Source organism: Podarcis liolepis (assembly GCF_965112155.1).
Source record: "Podarcis liolepis genome assembly, chromosome: Z".
NCBI classification, from domain to species: Eukaryota; Metazoa; Chordata; class Lepidosauria; order Squamata; family Lacertidae; genus Podarcis; species Podarcis liolepis.
In genome coordinates, this window is record NC_139570.1 from 31,818,381 (window position 1) to 31,837,330 (window position 18,950).

Consider the following 18,950-nt stretch of genomic DNA (forward strand, 5'->3'; position numbering starts at 1 on the left):
GCGTTGAGGTGGGAATCCAAACAGAGCTCTGTCTGTTACGCAGCTGACAGATATTGCCACAGTTCTAACATATGCAGACTCATGTGTTTCAACAAAATACCCAGAGGGCTCTTGGCTAGAATTAAGAGTTTATTTTTATATACCACAGCACTCTTTTTTTAAAAAAAACAACCCTCAATGCCACACTACTAAAGTTCAACAATCCAAGCTGCAGTTCAACAGCTGTGTTTCTGTTCCATTTTCTAACACTTAATGCAGAACACTTAAGAACATAAGAACAGTCTGCTGGATCAGGCCAGTGGCTCATCTAGTCCAGCAACCTGTTCTCACAGTAGCCAGCCAGATTCCCGTTGTGGGAAACCAGCAAACGGAAGAGCCTTGTGGATCAGGCCAATGCCCCTCATAGCTAGTAGCACTCTCCTCCATGAATTTGTCTAATCCTCTTTTCAAGCCATCCAATTTAGTGCCATCACTTCCTCCTGCAGGAGGATGTTCCATAGTTTAACTAAAGAAGTCCTTCATTTTATCTGTCCTGAATCTCCAAACATTCAAGCTCTAGTGTTACGAGAGAGGGGGAAGCTGGACGGATATGGGAAGATCCCTCCCTGCAGATATATTCTAAGAACGGAAAGCAATCTGCATCAAAAAGGTCAGTTTTAGCCTCTACCCCAGACCACCCTATATCTGTGTCTGGTCAAGCCCTCTGAGGAAGCGATGTCCCAGACGTTATCAGAACGTACTTCACATGGTAAAACACCATGAAATTTCCAATAAAGGGCAATAAATAACCTGGTGTCCACTAGTAACTAGACTGGATTTCTATTTGTGATGGAGGGGTTGGCATCATTCTCTAAAGAGAGAAGAGCCAAAAAAAGGGCAGAATTAGTGCTGTTACAGGCACCACATAGTCCATCCCACATTTGCTTAGTCTGCCAGCGCCTAGACTTTGGAACTCCCTGCCTATTGACACCAGGCAGGTACATTCACTGTATTGTTTTTTGTGCCTGCTAAAAACATTCTTGTTTAGACAAGCCTGTCCAGATGTTTATGAAGTTGAGGTGTATTATAATCTTGTTTTTAGCAGGGAAAGAGAAATGCTATTGAGTGACAGAGAAGGCGGGAATGTTCTGCCCCCCTACTTTGCCTTTGTCTTCACCCAAACAAAAGCAGTGCCCAACCAGTTGATAACAGAGTAAATGATGTAAGGAGAAACAACAGTGACCTTACTGTGAGTGTCTGCTATAGAGGGAGTGGAAAGGCCATTGACCTGATCCATCGGGCTCTACTTAGATTTTCATGTTCTTTGTCCAGAGGCTATCCCAGAGTGTTTCATAGGTGCGGTTTTGAAATTTGTTAAAACCAGTGCCGTTTCAAAAGGCTAAGCCCAGCATCTTGATTCAAAAAGGGGCGCCCAGCCATCTCCAGACATAGATGGTAATCTGCGCCAAGGGACTGCGCCAAGCAGAGCAGCAATTCTCTGCAAGATACCGTGGAAGAATGAACACGTAATTAAAGAAGAAAATATGTGACATTAATTCGACATTGCAGGGAAAACAGATTTATAGGAAGGGAAGATTTTTCTTCATGTGTCAGACTTTTTAAAAAAGACTTCTGGCTACTTCTAGCATAGTTGAACACTGGCTGGGATGACTAATCCTTCTGTCAGCAGGTTTTTTGCTTCATATTTTGTTTGTGGCTCACAGGTGAAGAGAGAGCTGGAGAAATAAACCTCTATCCTTGCAAGCTGCAACCTGCTGCAAAAGGGCAGGAGATTTTCAGGGTTTGCAGTCGTGCTGAGAGTCAGTAGAGCAATGACTGGTGCTGGAACTGAGGTTCAGGAATGGTTCCCTGGGACAATCCCAGTAGGGTTGGCAGCATGGCCAGTGGACAGTATCATAATGCTATTATACAAATCTATGGTGTGACTGCATTTGGAATATACCGTCGTCCATACTGGTCACTGAACCTCAAAAGGGATACTGTAGAGTTGGAAAAGAAAAGGGCAGATCAAATGAGCAGGGGGGTGGAATGATTCCCCCACAAAGAAAGTTTGCAGCATTTGGGATTTTTTAGTTAAGATAAGGCAATCAGGAGTTGTCATGATGGAAGTTTATAAAATTATGCATGGCATGGAGAAAGTGGAGAGAGAGAAATCTTTCCTCTCTCCTAACAATAGAACTCCAGTGAAGGTTGTAAGATTCAGGGCAGGTAAAAAAAAGGACTTCTATTGATAAATAGTTGTTAAACTGTGGAACTTGATCCCATAGGAGGCAGTGATGGTCACCAACTTGGATGGCTTTAAAAGAGGATTGGACAAATTCATGAAGGAGGAGAGAGCTATTGATGGCTACTAACCACTATAACTATGCTCTGCCTTAAAGGCCAGAGGCAGCAATGCTTCTGAATACCAGTTGCTGGAAACCACAGGAGCGGTTAGGGCTGTTGTGCTCTATTGTGCTTGCTGTCTTCCCACAGGCATCTGACTGGCTACTGTGAGAATAGGATGCTATATTAGATGGACCATTAACCTGATCCAGCAGATTCTTCTTATGTTCTTATAGGAGTTGTCGTTCAGCAATGTCGAGAAGCCCAGAGTTTACCCACACTGACCTCAGACACTTCTATCTTTTGTGTATTGATTAGCAAACTGGTTTCAATATTCAATATAGGTAAATATCAGGTTCCCCACTTGGGTAGAAATAACTAGATGCACTCATACAGGATGGGAGACACCTGGCTTGACAACATCTGAAGGCCCTGAGGTGGATTGCACCCTGTGCCTTGCAGATTCAGGCCCAGCCTGCCACTGGGCCCAGCACTGGTGGCAGCAACAAGCAGCTCTAGCTCTCCCATTGCCACCCTACCACTGCACTTACCTGACCTGGATCATGAGCTCTACCTGTCAAAACAGGAGCCTCAGTAATCCCCCTCTCCTGCTGGAAACAAACCAGGACTGCTCCAAGAAAATGCACATGGTAAAAAGGAGTACTAGGCCCTGGTGGGCTATCCCCTTACTTACTTGTGATTGGCCAAGCGGATAGCCAGTCAATCAGGATTTTTAAAAAAATGACACACACACACCCCTCTCGCTTCCCTCTGTGGTGCCTTAGCCTCATGCTGTGGCCTCCCATTTGTGGAATTTTCACCTCTCTCTCTCCTCCCCCCCCCCCGGAATATCCTGGGTTCCTCCAGGGGGCCATATGGCCCATGTTTGGGAAACACTGGGCTAGACGACCCTAGAGTTCCTTCCAACTCAACAATTCTATGAATCTATAGTCCTCATTCACATCACTCCTTATTCACTGCAGGGTTTTGTGCACTCATGTTATTTCCTGAGCAAATCCAAGAAGTGCTTAATCTGCAGAATATGAAAACGTAAGACAAGAACGTAAGCTGGATCAGGCCAATAGCCCATGTAGTCCAGCATCCTGTCCTAACAGTGGCCAACCAAATGCCCCAAAAGGAAACCTGAAAGCAGGATCCAAGCACAACAACAACTCTCTCCTCTTGTCGTTTCCAGCAGCTGCAATTCAGAAGCATTGCATGCAATGGGTTTTTCATCTTCTAAGAACACTGACACATATTTCCTGGTCTGTCTTCCTCTGTGCCACTCCTTTGTGATCCTCAAGACCGTCAAGTTTTTTCTTATTTTACTGGTGGATGAATGAAGATCAGCTTCGTGTTCAGCCTTCTGATTTTGCAGCTCCTTTTTCCGTTATGAGCCTGATCTTGATGTCTTAACTCCCCAGCCCTGAGCTCAAGCGGTTGCAATTGCACAATTGCCTTCCTCCTGCCAAGACACTTTTGCTGACAAGTTTGGGCTGAATTGGACAAGTATTTGAGTAATTTTGTAATTAGTTGCATGTCTGAGGTTTTCCTAACCTTTTTTATTTTTTAACTTGACATTTCTTCATGTTTTGGAGAACTGACGAGGTTCTCTCAGTCTATATGCATTAAAGGATGAGGCTGACTCTTTCCAACAAATCTCAGTTGCTTGTCCAAAATTCAGGCCTTGTACAGGCTTATTTTTTTAAATTCATTTCATAAAAACTTTACACCTCTTAATTGTAAAACAACCTCATGGTAGTTTACAAAAAAAAAAAAAAAATCCAGGAAAGGAGTTACAAGACTTTAAAACATACAAAAGTTAAAATATTAAAACAGATCAAAACTCACATCAACTTTCGAAGCGTCTGGGCAGGCTTAGTGAAACAAGAATGTTTTTGTAGGCACCAAAAAGGGAACAGTGAAAGCACCTACTTGATATCAGTAGGTAGGGAGTGCCAAAGCGTAAGTGCTGCAACACCAAATGATTTGAGTTCGTGCAAATTTGGAACAGGGATTTTGTGGCACCTGTAACAGTGCTTCTTCCGCCGCTTGAAGTGGTTGTGTGGGTATTTATAGGGTAAGGCAAAATCTCACAGGTAAACTGGTCCCAGGCTGGAAGGCACCTCCTGCTCAGTGCCACAGCTTGGCTTTTTCCTGAAACTGTTTGTGCAAATCTTGGGAGAGAGTTTATCCTCTAAAATTAATTGTCTTTATTGTTATTCATAGAATTGTAGAGTTGGAAGGGACCCCCAGGGGTCATGTAGTCCAGCTGCATACAATGCAGGGATAGCAGCGAAAGAATCCCAGTTAACACTGAGCTAGATAAACCCCGAATAAAGAGTGGGCTGAATTCTACATAAAGCAACTTCCCATCTTCCTTGTGGCTCTTTCCCACTGAATTCTATAGCCTCTCCTTATTGTGAGTGGCACAGTAAGACAAAATATGCTCAGAGTTAGACCCTGAGTTTGCTTCTTTAGTTCATTTATGTGCCCCAACCCTGCCCCATATATATAGTTACATGCCTCCTTGACCTCCGAGCCGTGAGAGACTCCAGGGGTTCCAGCAATTACCCAGGTTGAGTTTCGTTGGGGCGAAGGTCAGCAGAGACAGTGGTGTCTTTAAGATATGTGGTTTTATCTGCACATATAGACAACCTGACCATAGATTGAAAGGGCTCACACTTCTCCTCCAGTAAACATGATCCCACACCCAACACCAGTGTTGCAGCCACCACAGTTTCCCAAGTGATAGGAGACTCTGGGCCGGGGTTCCCAGGCTTACCCAGGCTTGGTTTATTTGTAAGGACGGTCAGTGGAGACTTCAGGACACCGTATATGTTTTTATTTACACATATATCCAAGGTGATCATAGGATGGCAGGGCCAAAAGCCTACAAAGGTATTATTCTCTCCATCTTGCATTATCAGCTGTTTCCCCCCCTCTCCTCTCCGCCCTGGGAATGTTTCCAAGAGAGACGAGGCCTTCATGAGCTGGAGGCTACAGCTAATTCTCTGAAGTATGAGAAGAGGTTTGACTTATGTCTTCTGTGCCACAGGTTCTCTTATTACACAACACACACCCAAAAAACGTATCTGTGGGACACACATTATCAGCTGTCTCGTTCTGCTGCTGCTGAATTAGAATTGTAGAGGGACTCCAGGGGTCATCTACACCCACATTGGAGGTTTGTGAGCAGCGGTTGGATGGCCATCTGTAGGAGATTCTTTATTTCTGATTCCCGCATGGGGGGGCTAGATGACCCTTGGGGTACCTCCACACCTTACAGTTCTATGATCCTATGACTTCCTGGAACCAGAGGAGAGTCTCTTCTCAGTGTTTTTGTCTGTTAGGGAGTTGAGAAGACAGAGCTGGTCTTACTCCACTCTAAAGGGAATGTGATCATAATTCTTGGCCACCTTCCTAAGGAAACCCAGGCAAATGATTTTAACATTGCATCCCAGCTAAGAAGGGTGCCAATTCTTGCAATAAAGTCACAGAATGAGGGGGAAAGGGGGAGAATCTGAGTTTAATTAGGAACTTAAATTCTTCTTCTTTTTAATTGCTCTGATTATATAACGAACTTGGTTCTTTGTGAGGGTGTGGCCCATTGAAGAACATAAGAGTCTGGCTGCTGGATCAGGCCAGTGGCCCATGTAGTCCAGCATCCTGTTCTCATAGTGACTGACCAGATGCTCTCATGGGAAAACCTCAGGCAGGATTTGAACACAAAAGCAGCCTTCTCCCTTCCTGGGGATTCCAGCAACTGGTATTCATACTCATTGGCATCGTAGCTAATAATCATTCGTAACCCTCTACTCCTCCAAGAATATGTGCATGCCCCGTTTAAAGCCATCCCAAGTGGATGACCATCACTGACTCCTAGGGAAATGAGTTCCACAGTTTAACCCTGCACTGTGTGAAGAAGGACTTACTTTTCTCTGTCCTGAATCTGCCTCTCCTTCCATTTGTTCCACTTTTATGTTAAGGGCTTTAAAATAATATCCCAGGACATTAATGTAGCCCATGAAATATGATTTCATTATTTGGGATGCTATGAAATTGGCTTCCAGTGGGGTAGTGGACAGGTGCAACAAGGGCCTTGGAATGTGTTCAATTTCATCAAACTCTGGCAGGATCTTTCTGCGCTCTCTCTCTCTCTCTCTCTCTCGCTCTCTCTCATCATGGTCACCTAGAATCTATTCACCTCTTCAAAATCCCCCCTCAAAGGCTCACTCTGTAATTCTTAGTTTCTAGTTCTACCAAGCATTGTGGGGAGTTGGACTGGGTGACCCTTGGGGTCCCCCAATTCTATGATTCTGTGTAGGATTGGTGCAGCACATGTTTTTAAGGCTCCCTTTGCATTGATCTTGAAACACTTCATCAAGGAACTGGTGGGATGCTCACATGTGGCCAGCAGCACCCTTTGAAATGGGCCCTGCTAGGGCTAAGTCAGTTGCTCCTCTGTTACAGGTTGAAGCTCCCCAGTCTGAGAGGAGATTTAAGTGGGATTCCTGCATTTCAGGGGGTTGGACTGGATGGCCCTCGGGGATCTCTTCTTACTTTACAATTCTGTGATTCTTTAGCCATGCTTCCTACATTGCAGAGGGTTGGACTAGATGACTTGTGTTCCACAATTCTATGGATTTCCACAAACTCTCGCGGGCATCTGAGGTTGTCACAGGCATGCTCCCTGCATCTTCTGGGGTTTAAAAAATGTGTTTGTGGGAAGAATCTCCTGCCCCGTCCAAGAGTTTCCCTCAACCGCACTTGGCACAGATGCACATCTTGTAATAGACGTCCCCCCCATATGGTTCTCATTCCCCCTCAGCTTGCCTTTGAAGCGAATTGGCTCCGTCCGTTTCAGATGCATTTGCCTCACAGTTATTTCTACTTTCCTTCTGTTTATAATTCTTGCGGTGTGATGTGATCTATGCACATAAACACACACATATATAATTTCATAACACTGACAGGCCGAACGGGCAGGTTTGCAGCACTCTCTTTCCATGTCGGGTTATTGGGTTGGGGAAACCCCTGCCGCCTTCAAGTTCATAAGAACATCTGAAGAACATCCTACAGGATCAGGCCCAAAGGGGACCTGTCCAGACCAATTCATGGTGATGGGCATCCAATGAAGTTGAATGTTGGAGGAGTCAGCGATGGCCACCAACTTCGATGGCTTTTAAAGAGGACTGGACAAATTCATGTAGGAGGAGAGAACTATTGGTGGCCATTAGCCATGACAGCTGTGCTGTGTCTCCAGTGCTTCTGAATTACATTTGCTGGAAATCGCAGGAGGGGAAGAGTTGCTCTTGTGCTTGAATCCTGCTTGCAGGTTTCCTGTAATGGGCATCTGGCTGGCCACTGTGAGAACAGGATGCTGGACTAGATAGGTGCCCATTCACCTGGACATTGACTGTGAAAGCAGAAACTTTTATGCTGGGGCAGTCTAGCTCAATGCCAGGACTGGTTCAGCTGCATGTCAGCACAGAGACTCAAGAGACAAGCAGTAAAGTTGATTCTTCATTCAAGGAAACAGAATACAAACAGAGAAACATACAGTGAGACTGGCCCAAGTAAAGCAGTTGCCAGAACTGAGAATCTGGTCCTCCCTCTTTCCTCTTAAGTCTCCTCCACGTCCAGCTGTTTTCCCTACAGTCTTAAATTCCACCAGGGAGTGCCCCCTCCCGCCCCAGCAACCTCATTGTTCTGCTATATGTAAAGATCCTTAGCTACAGTGTTTGTGCACCTGGCTATCAGCTACTTGAGACCAAGTGAAGATGCCTGGGTGCTAGGATGGCACCTGACCATCTCCACCATCTGGAGATGCCTGCCTGGGGATCCTTGGATCTTGACTGTTTTCACATACTAGCAATGCATCCTGTAGAGGTATATCCATTATATTTTATCTGCGCAATCAGAGTGAATTTCAGGAACCAAAAAGTCGTATTTTTCAATACGACTTTTGAGCCATCTGGCCCTAGAATGGCAACTAGGCATTCTGTTTTGGCGACCGTAACCCTGGTTAAAGGAGCCATTTGATGCCTAGCTTATATATCTGAGTTTCTAGCACTGAACAAGTGGGGTGGGGAGTTGTATACAATAGAACCAGCAGGCTCATATGAATCTGTTGCAACCTCAGCTCCCACCTCCCCTTTAGCTGTCTGACATACAACTGTAGTGTTTTCTTCCTCTTCCTCCTCTCTCTCACTCAAGCCTGTTGCTTGTTCAACCCCCAACCATTCTGCCCTGACTTCATCCTCTGACCTGTCTTCCATATCCCACCACCCCTTCCCTGACTCTGAGCCCTCTTCTTCTGAGACTTCCCTAAGGGATTCTCCAGCTGGAACCTCCCACCATTCCTTATGGTCATGCCAGTTCCTGATACTCATTGAGCCAGATGGTGGGGCCCACAACTGGAGAGTGCATTTGTGCTCAGGTTCTGATTGTGGGATTTCCATTTGGGGCATCTTATCGGCCAGTGTGAGAACTAGACAAGCCCCCTTTTGCTTGATCCAGCAGTTCTTCTTATGTTCTTATGCAGTCAGGTGGTATAATTGGAGGCTGATGCAAATTGCTGAAATGTTACCTGGAGGTGCCTGGGGAAGGGAAGACAGAGAGGAGATCTATTATCCACCTTCAAATATCTGAAGGGCTATCACAGAGAAGATGGAACATGCTTGTTTTCTATTGTTCTGGAGGGTAGGACTTAAACCAATGAATTCAAATGGCAAGAACTAAACATTAGGAAGGACCTCCTGATAGTAAAAGCCATTTATCCATGGAATGGACTCCCTCAGAAGATTTGTGGGCTCTCCTTCCTTGGAGGTTTTTAAACAGGTCAGATGGCTGTCTGTCAGAGATTCTTCAGTGTGATTCCTGTATTGCAGGTGATTAGATGAGAGGGCCCTGTTAATCCCTTCAAACCCTGCAATTCTGTGATTCCTGTATTGCATGGGATTGGCCTAGATCAGTGTTTCCCAACCACTGTTCCGCGGCACACTAGTGTGCCGCGAGATGTTGCCTGGTGTGCCGCGGGAAAAATTAAAAAGATTTTTTTTTAAAAGTCAAATTTTCGATTGGGGCGCCGTCACTAGATGACCCCTGGGGTTCCCTCCCTCCCTCCTCCTCCTCCTCCTCCGGGGAGGCCCTTCCTGGCTCTCGGCCAAGGCTTGGCGGCTGCCACTCACTCACTCGCTCGCCCACCCGTCCCTCCATCCCTGCACCCGGCCTCTCCCCCTCCGTCCCCGGCGCGGGGGCTGCGGGGATCCGTAGTCCCCTCGCCCTTGGGCTCCGCGCCCGCGCGGGGTGCGCGAACTACGTTTCCCAGCGTGGCCTGGCGGGCCGGGCGTTTTGTTTGAAGCGCTCTTCTCCCGGCCATGGAATGAGCGCAGCGGCGGCGGCCGGGCGGGCAGGGGCTCTTCCGCGCAGACCCCGCGCAGCCTGCCTGCGCCCCCGCGGAGATCGGGCGGCAGGATGGAGCCCGGGGATCCCCGCGGAGGCGGAGCGGTGGAGGCGGAGGCTGCCCCCCAGGTAGGGCTGCGTCGGGGTTTTTTAATTTTTGCAATGCTGCATCCGCGCCGGAGGGGACGCATCGGACCGCGGGGAGACCCCTTGGCGGGCGTGCAAGGCAATGCATGCGTGCAGGCGTTGCATGGAGTGCAGTGCAATGCAATGGCAACGCGGCGCCCTGAATGCATGCATGCAACTTCCACCGGCGCTCCGGACTTGGCAGGTGAGGGGGGTCCCCAGTGGGCGGCAGAGAGAGCCGGGAGGGCGAAGGGGAGCCGGGGGGGAGCAGCGCTGCTCCCCGAGCCGAGCCCGGGGGGAAACTTCGGCGTCGTTGCGCCGGGTGTTGGAAGCGGAGGCTGGCGGGGGCCCCTCACCTGCAAAACCTGGTCGCCTCTCATATATTTCGTGCATTGCATTCATCGCCCGCTTTCTCCTCCAAGGAGCTCCCGGGGGCGCGCGTGGTTCTCCCCGTGTTATCCTCGCAACAACAGCCCTGCGAGGTGGATCAGGCGAGTGGCCCAAGGGAGCACCAGGGATTGTCCTGGCCAGGTGGGGTGATTTGAACCCTGCTCTCTGCCCGGTCTTCGTCCTCATTTAGCCCCCACATGTGCATGACTGTGCATGACTGAGGTTTTCTCCCCTCGTCTTGGCTATGGTGTGAGTCTGTGCTGTTAATTAATGGGGTTCTGCCTTCGGAGAAGATGAGCCAGCCCTCAAGGAGGTGATTATGTAATTTGCTAGCAATTCATGTCCCTCCCGGCGTGACGCTGCGCGCTGACGTCACGGGGCTGTAATGGTGGTGTGCCTCGAGATTTTTTTCATGAAACAAGTGTGCCTTTGCCCAAAAAAGGTTGGGAAACACTGGCCTAGATGACCCTTGGTCAATGCAAGGGTCATCTAGGCCAACAATGCAAGTCCATATTTCTATGAGATCTTGCCCAATGGATCTTCCCAGTGGATTTTCCTTATGCATGGTCATCCAGATCTACCAGTGCCAGCTTGTTCATATGAATGAGGGGTCCACCAGAAGAGAAACTCCTTTCTAAGTGGGACACCCCCCCCCCTGTTGACTTGAGGACCTGCATTGGGAATTCACTGACCATGATATTGGTGTTGGGGTGAGTGAGCAGGGTATCTTGAAGAACTCTTGCACCCAAATTTGACTGCTTTTATTCTTGTGAACTCAGCCCTACTATCAATTTCCTATGAGGCTGAGTATCCTTGGCCATGCCACAGCAAAGCATGTGAGAGGAAATAGCCTGTGGGTCTTTGAAGAAGTGTACCCTTCCTTCATTGGAAGTTAGGAAAACAAAGCTTGTGGGCCAAAAAAGGGGGTTGTGTTTTTTGTGGGTTTTTTTTTTTTTTTTTTTTGTCCCCCAGAATCTCAGTCTGAAAGGTTTTTGCTGAGTGCTAGACCAGAAAACAGCAGTGAAAGATAAAGGACTGATAGCTGTGTCTTAATGTAGCCTTTGAAATATGAGGAAGTGCCTAAATGCAGAATATCGTACAGCTGGCTGAATTACATAGACACATAGATTCATTTGTATGCCATCTTTCCACTGTTCAACCCATGCTCAAGGCAACTTACAACATGAAAAAATACATATGTTGTTGCCATCCATCTGTCTCGGGAGACAATGGAGTGCGCCACCAGCGGTGAAGTCAAATCGCTGTGTTAGCAGTACCCAAGTAACCTCTTTGGGGCACAAGCCTGGGCAATGTGTATGGAAGTCCCAAGCTGTCCTGATGTGGTCCAAAGGAAAACAGAGGAATATGTCTGCCACCAACTTGGCTGCAGGAGTTGCCTGAAGGAGGCTAACAAGGCAACACCTAACTGTCTTAGGGACTCCACACTGGATTTGTGTAGGGTTTACTCCTTAGCATTTTATTCCTCCAAAGATGTCCTGCAAGGCAGCAAAGGTTTAGGATTGGAGTTTTCCGTCTCCTAGATGGGCTACCTTCCCAGGCTGACAAGCCCCATCTGGCCCTATCTTCCCTTTACAGCACATGCAGAAACTGCCTTCTTGACCTTTGGACCGATTATTGGTCTCATCCGCTCAATCCTCCAGAGCCTGTCTTCGCACACAAGGGAAATCCCTAACTTACTGGGGGTTTGAGACCCATTAGCTACCCTCGCCTGGTTTAGCTAGCCAGTTGGAGCTGTTTCCCAGTGTGTGGCCACTCATATGCTGACAGCTTCTAGGAGCCACAGGTGAGAGCTGAGTGCAGGGTGGGGCCCCAAGGTGGACAAACTACCCCAGAAGGAGCATGAAGTGTCCTCCGCCAGTGGTATTACCCCTCCCTAACATACCATACATAAATACAACATAGCAAAAGTAGTCTTAAACAATAAATAGAACATTTAAAAATACACAACAAACTGTACAATGTCAACATGAATCACAACAAGATCTAAGTTAAAGATAAGAAAGAAAGAAAGAAAGAAAGAAAGAAAGAAAGAAAGAAAGAAAGAAAGAAAGAAACCAGCAACAAGCCCCCCTGCTGCCACCCAAAACAGAACCCTCTAAACAACACCCCAGCCCAAAATTCTGTTCAGCAGCCTCAGCTTTTGTAGCTGGAATGAGTCAAAGCTCCATCCTCCCAGGCCAGGTGGGAAAGGCCTGCAAAAAAGGGAGTGGGTCTCCCAGGACTCATAGCCAATATGGTCTTGGGGAGCTGCCAGTTCTGTGGAATCATGATTGTAAAGGGACACCAAGGGTCATCTACTCTGACCCTTTGTAATGCAGGAATCATAACTAAAAAAAGCCCTGGCAGATAGCCATCCAACCTCTTCTGAAAACCTTCAAGGAAGGAGAGTCCACCACCTTCCGAGGGAGAACATGCCACTGTCAAAATGGTTCTTGCCACCAGAAGTCCTTCCTAACATTTAGCAGGAATCTGCTTTCATAGAATCATAGAGTTAGAATGAACCCCAGTGGTCATCTAGTCCAATCTAAACAAGAACCAACATGCCAAGTTTTCGCCCAGTGACTTATTTACAATAGGAAGAGCTTCTCCCCTGGCGCCGGGTGTCTGGAAAATTGGAAAACTATCCTTCTCGTTTTGCGAAGGAGGTCAGAGGGGCTCCTTTAATGCCAGGTAATTAAAGCCACCTTTCCCTGGAAGGCGATGTCAAGCCGTTTCACAAGACGCTTCACTAAAAGCTTCATTTACTAGAATGACTTTTGCCAAAGGGGAAATCAGAGCCGGCTCTTAACTGATGGGGGGTAGGGAGAGATGGGGACGGTGCCCCCTTTCTCTTTCACACAACAGAAGGCATCAGCCACCCTCAGAGGTCTTTATTTGGCTTGAAAACCAGGAACCTTCCAGAGTGTGATCCTTAATAGATGATACACAAAGTATGTCCACAGGATGGATAGATGTCTGCATGCATGCACCAAAATCTCATCATTCATTCCTACTTGGGCTGGGGAAGAGACTGAGAGGTGACGTGACAGCCATCTTCAAATACCTGAAGCGCTGTCACAGGGACGATGTTACAACAGTAGTTGAAAATTAAGAGATGAAAAGCAAAACTATAAAACTGAGTCCAGTTGCACGTGGGTGAAAATATGAAAGTGCAAGTAAAGAATATCAGTGTTGCCTGATTATTCCAGATTTGACAGGCTGGTGAGGAGGCTTATCTTCAAAACTATGCTTCCACTGGGTACATAATAAAGTAATGCCAAATCCTGTAAAAAAGCATCTGGAGGTTCTCTAACCCTTGTCGAAATCTCAAGTTGTGTCATTTTCTCAATTCTAGCTCTGTTCCAGATGAGTGGTACCAAGTGCCCAGTGAAAGATTTGGGGCTGTCTTCCATTGAGATCCAATGAGCTGCTAAGACGATTTATAAGACCAGCTCTTTCAACAGTACATCAACACTGGTATCATCAAAAGGACTTAGTCACATTAATAGCATTCTAGGATTCATTGGCGGTTTTTAAGGCCCTCTGTCATGGACTCTTCAGCTGTGATTCCCGCATTGTAGGGATTGGATTTGATGACCTTTGGGGATCCCTTCCAACTCCAGCATTCTGTCATTCTGTCTCCCCATGGTTCCTTTAGGTGGGCATTGATGTTAGTAGATGCGATACGTAATTTCAAGTGACTAAAATATCTCTTCTTGTTCTTTTGCAGGTGCAAGCCCACCAAAAAAGAAAAAAGGTAAGCAGAAATTCAGACCTCTTCTGTCCTGTGTCAGTGCTTTGGGCCAGTCACTGCCTCTCAGGCTAACCTCCTTACAGGGTTGTTGTAGGGATTAAATGAGGACTAGGAGCTGGGAGACCAGGCTTAGAATCCCCAACTCAGCTTTGAAGCTCCATGGGTGTCCTTGGGCTGGTTGTTGCCTCTCAGCCTGGCCTACCTCACTGTCTTGTGGAGATTAATGGGAAGGGGGAGACAAGCCATTGTGTTGTAGTTATAGAGTGCTGGACAAGGACCATGGTTCAAATCCTCTCACTCAGTCATGAAGCTCACAGGGTGACGCTGGGGGCCAGTCACTGCCTCTCAGTCTAACCCACCTCACCGGGTTGTTGTGGGGAATTAAATAAGGAAGGGGAGAGAACTCCCTGATCTCACTGGAGGAAAACAAAGGTGAATTACAAATGCAATAAATAAATGCAGTAAGGCAGCGGTCATAGCCTATGATTGATCCAGCAGGAAGAAAATGCTGCTAAAATCCTAGAATTGGAGGCTTGGAAAGAACTGCCAAGGGTCTTGTAGTGCCCCCCCCCCTCCTACAATGCATGAATCAGAGCTGTTGATTCCTGGTGGATGATGTGTTTAGCTCCTTTGCAGACTGAAACCCCTCTGCCTTGACCTTAACCCTAACCACAGCTGCCTCTGAGCTTTACACAGTGGTACCTCGGGTTACATACGCTTCAGGTTACAGACTCCGCTAACCCAGAAATAGTACTTCGGGTTAAGAACTTTGCTTCAGGATGAGAACAGAAATCGTTCTCCGGTGGCATGGCAGCAGCGGGTGGCCCCATTAGCTAAAGTGGTGCTTCAGGTTAAGAACAGTTTCAGGTTAAGAACGGACCTCCGGAACGAATTAAGTGCTTAACCTGAGGTACCACTGTACGCTCCATGCTCACCTTACCCCAGAAGACCTGGAGAGAAATAAGCAGGGCAAAATCAGGGCCCCTCTCCCTTGAGGTCAAACCCAGAGGCATACAAAGGTCTTGGCCAGGCCACTGCTTCCACATTCTCTGCCCCTCTGCCTCTCCCTCAAGAGGGAGGCTAGTGAGCAGAACATTCTGACAGACTAGCATGGCTTGAGGTAAAAATGTCTTCACAGGCAAAGTTGTATCTCCTGGTGGGGCAAGATTGGCCCTCAGACTGGATTTTTCCATGCCAAATGAAGAATTGTAGGAAACCTTTCAAACTCATGCTAGGCCCAACCAAGAGCTCTCTTGCTATTTCCGCTTCTCTTCAAAGGTTTTTAGGTTTGTTTTTTTTACAAAGGCCTCCTTGGTATTCTTGTGGAGAAGCTGGTAAACTGTAGGCTGGACAAAGTAAGTGTTAGGTGGATTTGTAGCTGGCTGGCTGACGGAACCCAAAGAAGGCTCACTAATGGTTCCCCGTCATCCTGGGGGGAAAGGGCAAGTGGGGTGCCGCAGGATTCTGTCCTGGGCCAGTTGTTATTCAACATCTTTAGAAATAACTTCGATGAAGGTATTGAGGGGATGCTCACCCAATTTGCAGGTGACACCAAACTGGAAGAGCTAGCTAATGCCACAGTAGACCTTAACAGATGGGAGAACTGGGCCCAAACCAACAAAATTAATTTCAATAGGGACAAATGTCAAGTTGTACACTTAGGCAGGAATAACCAGCTGCTCAAATATAAGATAGGGGACATCTGGTTTGCCAGTTGTATATGTGAAAAGGATCTAGGGCTCTTTGTGGATCACAAGCTTAACATGAGTCAACAGTGTGATGCAGCAGCAAAAAAAACCCCTAATGTTATTATCGGCTGCATCAACATAAGTATAGTGTCCAGACCAAGGACCCAAAGCAATGGATTCCAGTTACAGGAAATGAGATTATGACTATAAATATCAGGAAGAACTTCCTGACAGTAAGAGCTGTTCAGCAGTAGAATAAACTCCCACGAGAGGTAGTGGACTCTCCTTCAATGGAGATTTTGAAGCAGAGGTTGGATGGCCATCTGTCAGGGATGATCTAGATGCGATTCCTGCATTCCAAGGGGTTGGACTAGATGACCCTCAGGGTCTTTCCAACTCCACAATTCTATGATTCTAAGATTCAAAGATTTTAAGAGGTGTGTCGAAAAATTTAGAGGGGGCTGATCGTACTCCTTAGTGCACTAAACTGATGGATATTGCCCTGTTGGAAAAACTAACTAATAAGCTGAGAGTCCTCAGAGGCTAAAGAAAACAGATGATTTTGTACCTGTTTTGTCAGTCTTCATCTTATTTGTAAGCAAGGAGGAACGTAGCAAAAGACCCTGCTTGGCCCACAAATGACTATGGCTGAAACAGTGACTCAGGGCATTGAATTCTTGAATTCCTTTCCCTTAGCAAGATAGCGCCCATGTTTTGTAACGGTGCCTTGCTTAACCATTATGTCTAAGCTGTAAATAGTTCCAATCGCTACATTCCACGCATTCATGTACTTGTGGTTTATTTATTTTGGTTTTATTTTATGTCTATTTTTGTTCGGCAGTGCTCTATAATTGTATATGGACTATGTATATTGTCATTAGATGCTACTTGATTACATAGTATTTTGCAGAATCTCATATAACCTTTAAAAAAAAGGGGAAACAAAGAAAAAAACCTATGTTGGCCAGAGTCTGTGGCAGGGGAGAGTAGTGGCCAATCAGTTCCAGTTTGTGTGTTGGAAGAAAAGTGGGTGCCCTGTTCAGAAGCAAAAATTAACACGCACTGTTTCCGCAGGCAAAAAACATGGCCCCCCAGGACCGCCTGGCCCACATGGGCCTCCTGGCCCCCCCGGAATCCCTGGGATCCCTGGGATTCCTGGCACTGCCGTGATGGGACCTCCCGGCCCTCCAGGACCTCCTGGCCCCCAAGGCCCCCCTGGCCTGCAAGGCCCCACTGGTAAGTGCTGTTTCAGCAAAGGGCGACCATAAGAGCAAAACAGGCCTGTGTAGCCAGGGCAGGATTAACCCCATCCTTCCATCCATCAGCTGATACCACAAATGGAGGGAGATGGCCTCGCAGGCAAAACGAGCTTCTGGTGGGTCGACACTGGACATTTGGGCAAAGGGGAAATGCCAGTCACGGTGGTTCAAATGCTGAACCACCTGGCTATCCCTGGCTATAATATAATATAATATAATATAATATAATATAATATAATAATGGTAAAGGGGCCCCTGACCATTAGGTCCAGTCGTGGCTGACTCTGGGGTTGCGGCGCTCATCTCACTTTATTGGCCAAGGGAGCCGGCGTACAGCTTCCGGGTCATGGGGCCAGCATGACTAAGCCGCTTCTGGCGAACCAGAGCAGCGCACGGAAACACCGTTTACCTTCCCGCCGGAACGGTACCTATTTATCTACTTGCACTTTGACGTGCTTTTGAATTGCTAGGTGGGCAGGAGCAGGGACCGAGCAACGGGAGCTCACCCCATTGCGGGGATTTGAACTGCCGACCTTCTGATTGGCAAGTCCTAGGCCCTGTGGTTTAACCCACAGCGCCACCCGATATTAATACACATTCTGTTTTGCAGGTGCCATGGATAAAGCAGGACCTAGAGATGTACAGGTGAGATATCTATCCTGAGGGAAGAACGGCAATGAATACTCATCTAGAAAAACTCTCTCCCTTCTTAACATGGAAAGCTAGCCTTTATTGAACAACAAAAAGCCCTTCTTAGTTAAGCACAGAAGGCAATGATGGCCACCAACCTGGATAGCTGTAAAAGAGGATCAGACAAATTAGCGGAGGAGGAGAGAGTTATTGATGGACACTAGCCATGATGGCTGTGTTCTCTCTCCACAGCTGGAGGCAGCAGTACTTCTGAATGCTAGTTGCTGAAAACCACAGGAGGGGAGGGGGCTTTTATGCTTGAATTCTGTTTGCTGATTTCCCTTTAGGGCATCTTGTTGGCCACTATGAGAACAGGATGCTGGACTAGGTGGGCTGGGAGCCTGATCCAGCTAGGCTCTTCCAATGCTCTTATGGAACTTCCAAGTCCAGAGGCAGTCTATCTCAATTCCTAGGCTTCTAAGGGTATTTGGCTGCTGCTAGAACAGCATACTAGACTAGGTAGAGCCCCACTGGTCTGAAACAGCAGCCTCTCCTGAAGGTTACAAGCACACAGACTCTTTCAGTAGCTAAAAATTGTTGAAGAGCAACTATGGTGGTACTCTTTGCCTATCTGAATCCCAGAGAACCTTTTCCTTGGTCATCCAGAACCTCTAATATAATCCTAGAATTGCCGAGATGGAAGGGACCCAAAGAGTCATCTAGTCCAATCTTCTCGAGTGCAGGAATCACAAGTAGCACAGGAATCTTTGGCACAGCAGCTTTATGTGTGCCTAGCAAGAGTAATTTCAAGTGGTCCTCTTTTAATTTGCAGCCGGCTGTTGTTCACCTTCAAGGGCAGGGATCAGCGATTCAAGTCAAGAATGGTAAGAATCCTGAGGAACTGGACTTTGGAAACTGCACCCCTTCTTCCTTCTTTGGTTCCATATCTTCTAACAAGGTGGGTGTGGGGAGAAAAGGCCCATCCCACGTGGCCATAGAATGTTGGTATTGTAGAGTTGGAAAGGATCCCAGGGGTCATCTAGTTTCACCCCCTGCAAGGCAGGCCTCGCAGCTGAAAAATCCCTTTAAAACATCATGTGAATGATGGAATCATAGGGTTGGAAGGAACCATCAAGGGTCACTAGTCCAACCCACTGCAAACATAGGTATCCCAGCTAGAGAATCTCCAGACAGGTCATTAACCACCTTCTGCTTAAAAGCCTCCAATGAATCAGAATTGTAGAGTTGGAAGGGACCCACAGGGTCATCTAGTCCAACTCTCTGCAAGTTCAGGAGTCACAGCTCAAGAAAACCTGACAGATGGCCACCCAACCTATTTAAAAACCTCCAACAAAGCATAGAATTGTGATG

The 18,950-nt window shown here is 47.1% G+C and overlaps 1 protein-coding gene across 1 annotated transcript in view; it reads left to right on the forward strand.

Moving 5' to 3' along the window:
• The window catches only part of EDA (ectodysplasin A), a 57,406-nt gene that overhangs the window by 35,380 nt on the left and 3,076 nt on the right, over positions 1-18,950 (forward strand). The window contains exons 3-6 of the mRNA XM_083485300.1: positions 13,979-14,005; positions 16,765-16,926; positions 17,560-17,594; positions 18,412-18,463. Of these exons, the coding sequence (XP_083341426.1) occupies positions 13,979-14,005; positions 16,765-16,926; positions 17,560-17,594; positions 18,412-18,463 (276 nt within the window). The remainder of the gene's footprint in view (positions 1-13,978; positions 14,006-16,764; positions 16,927-17,559; positions 17,595-18,411; positions 18,464-18,950) is intronic.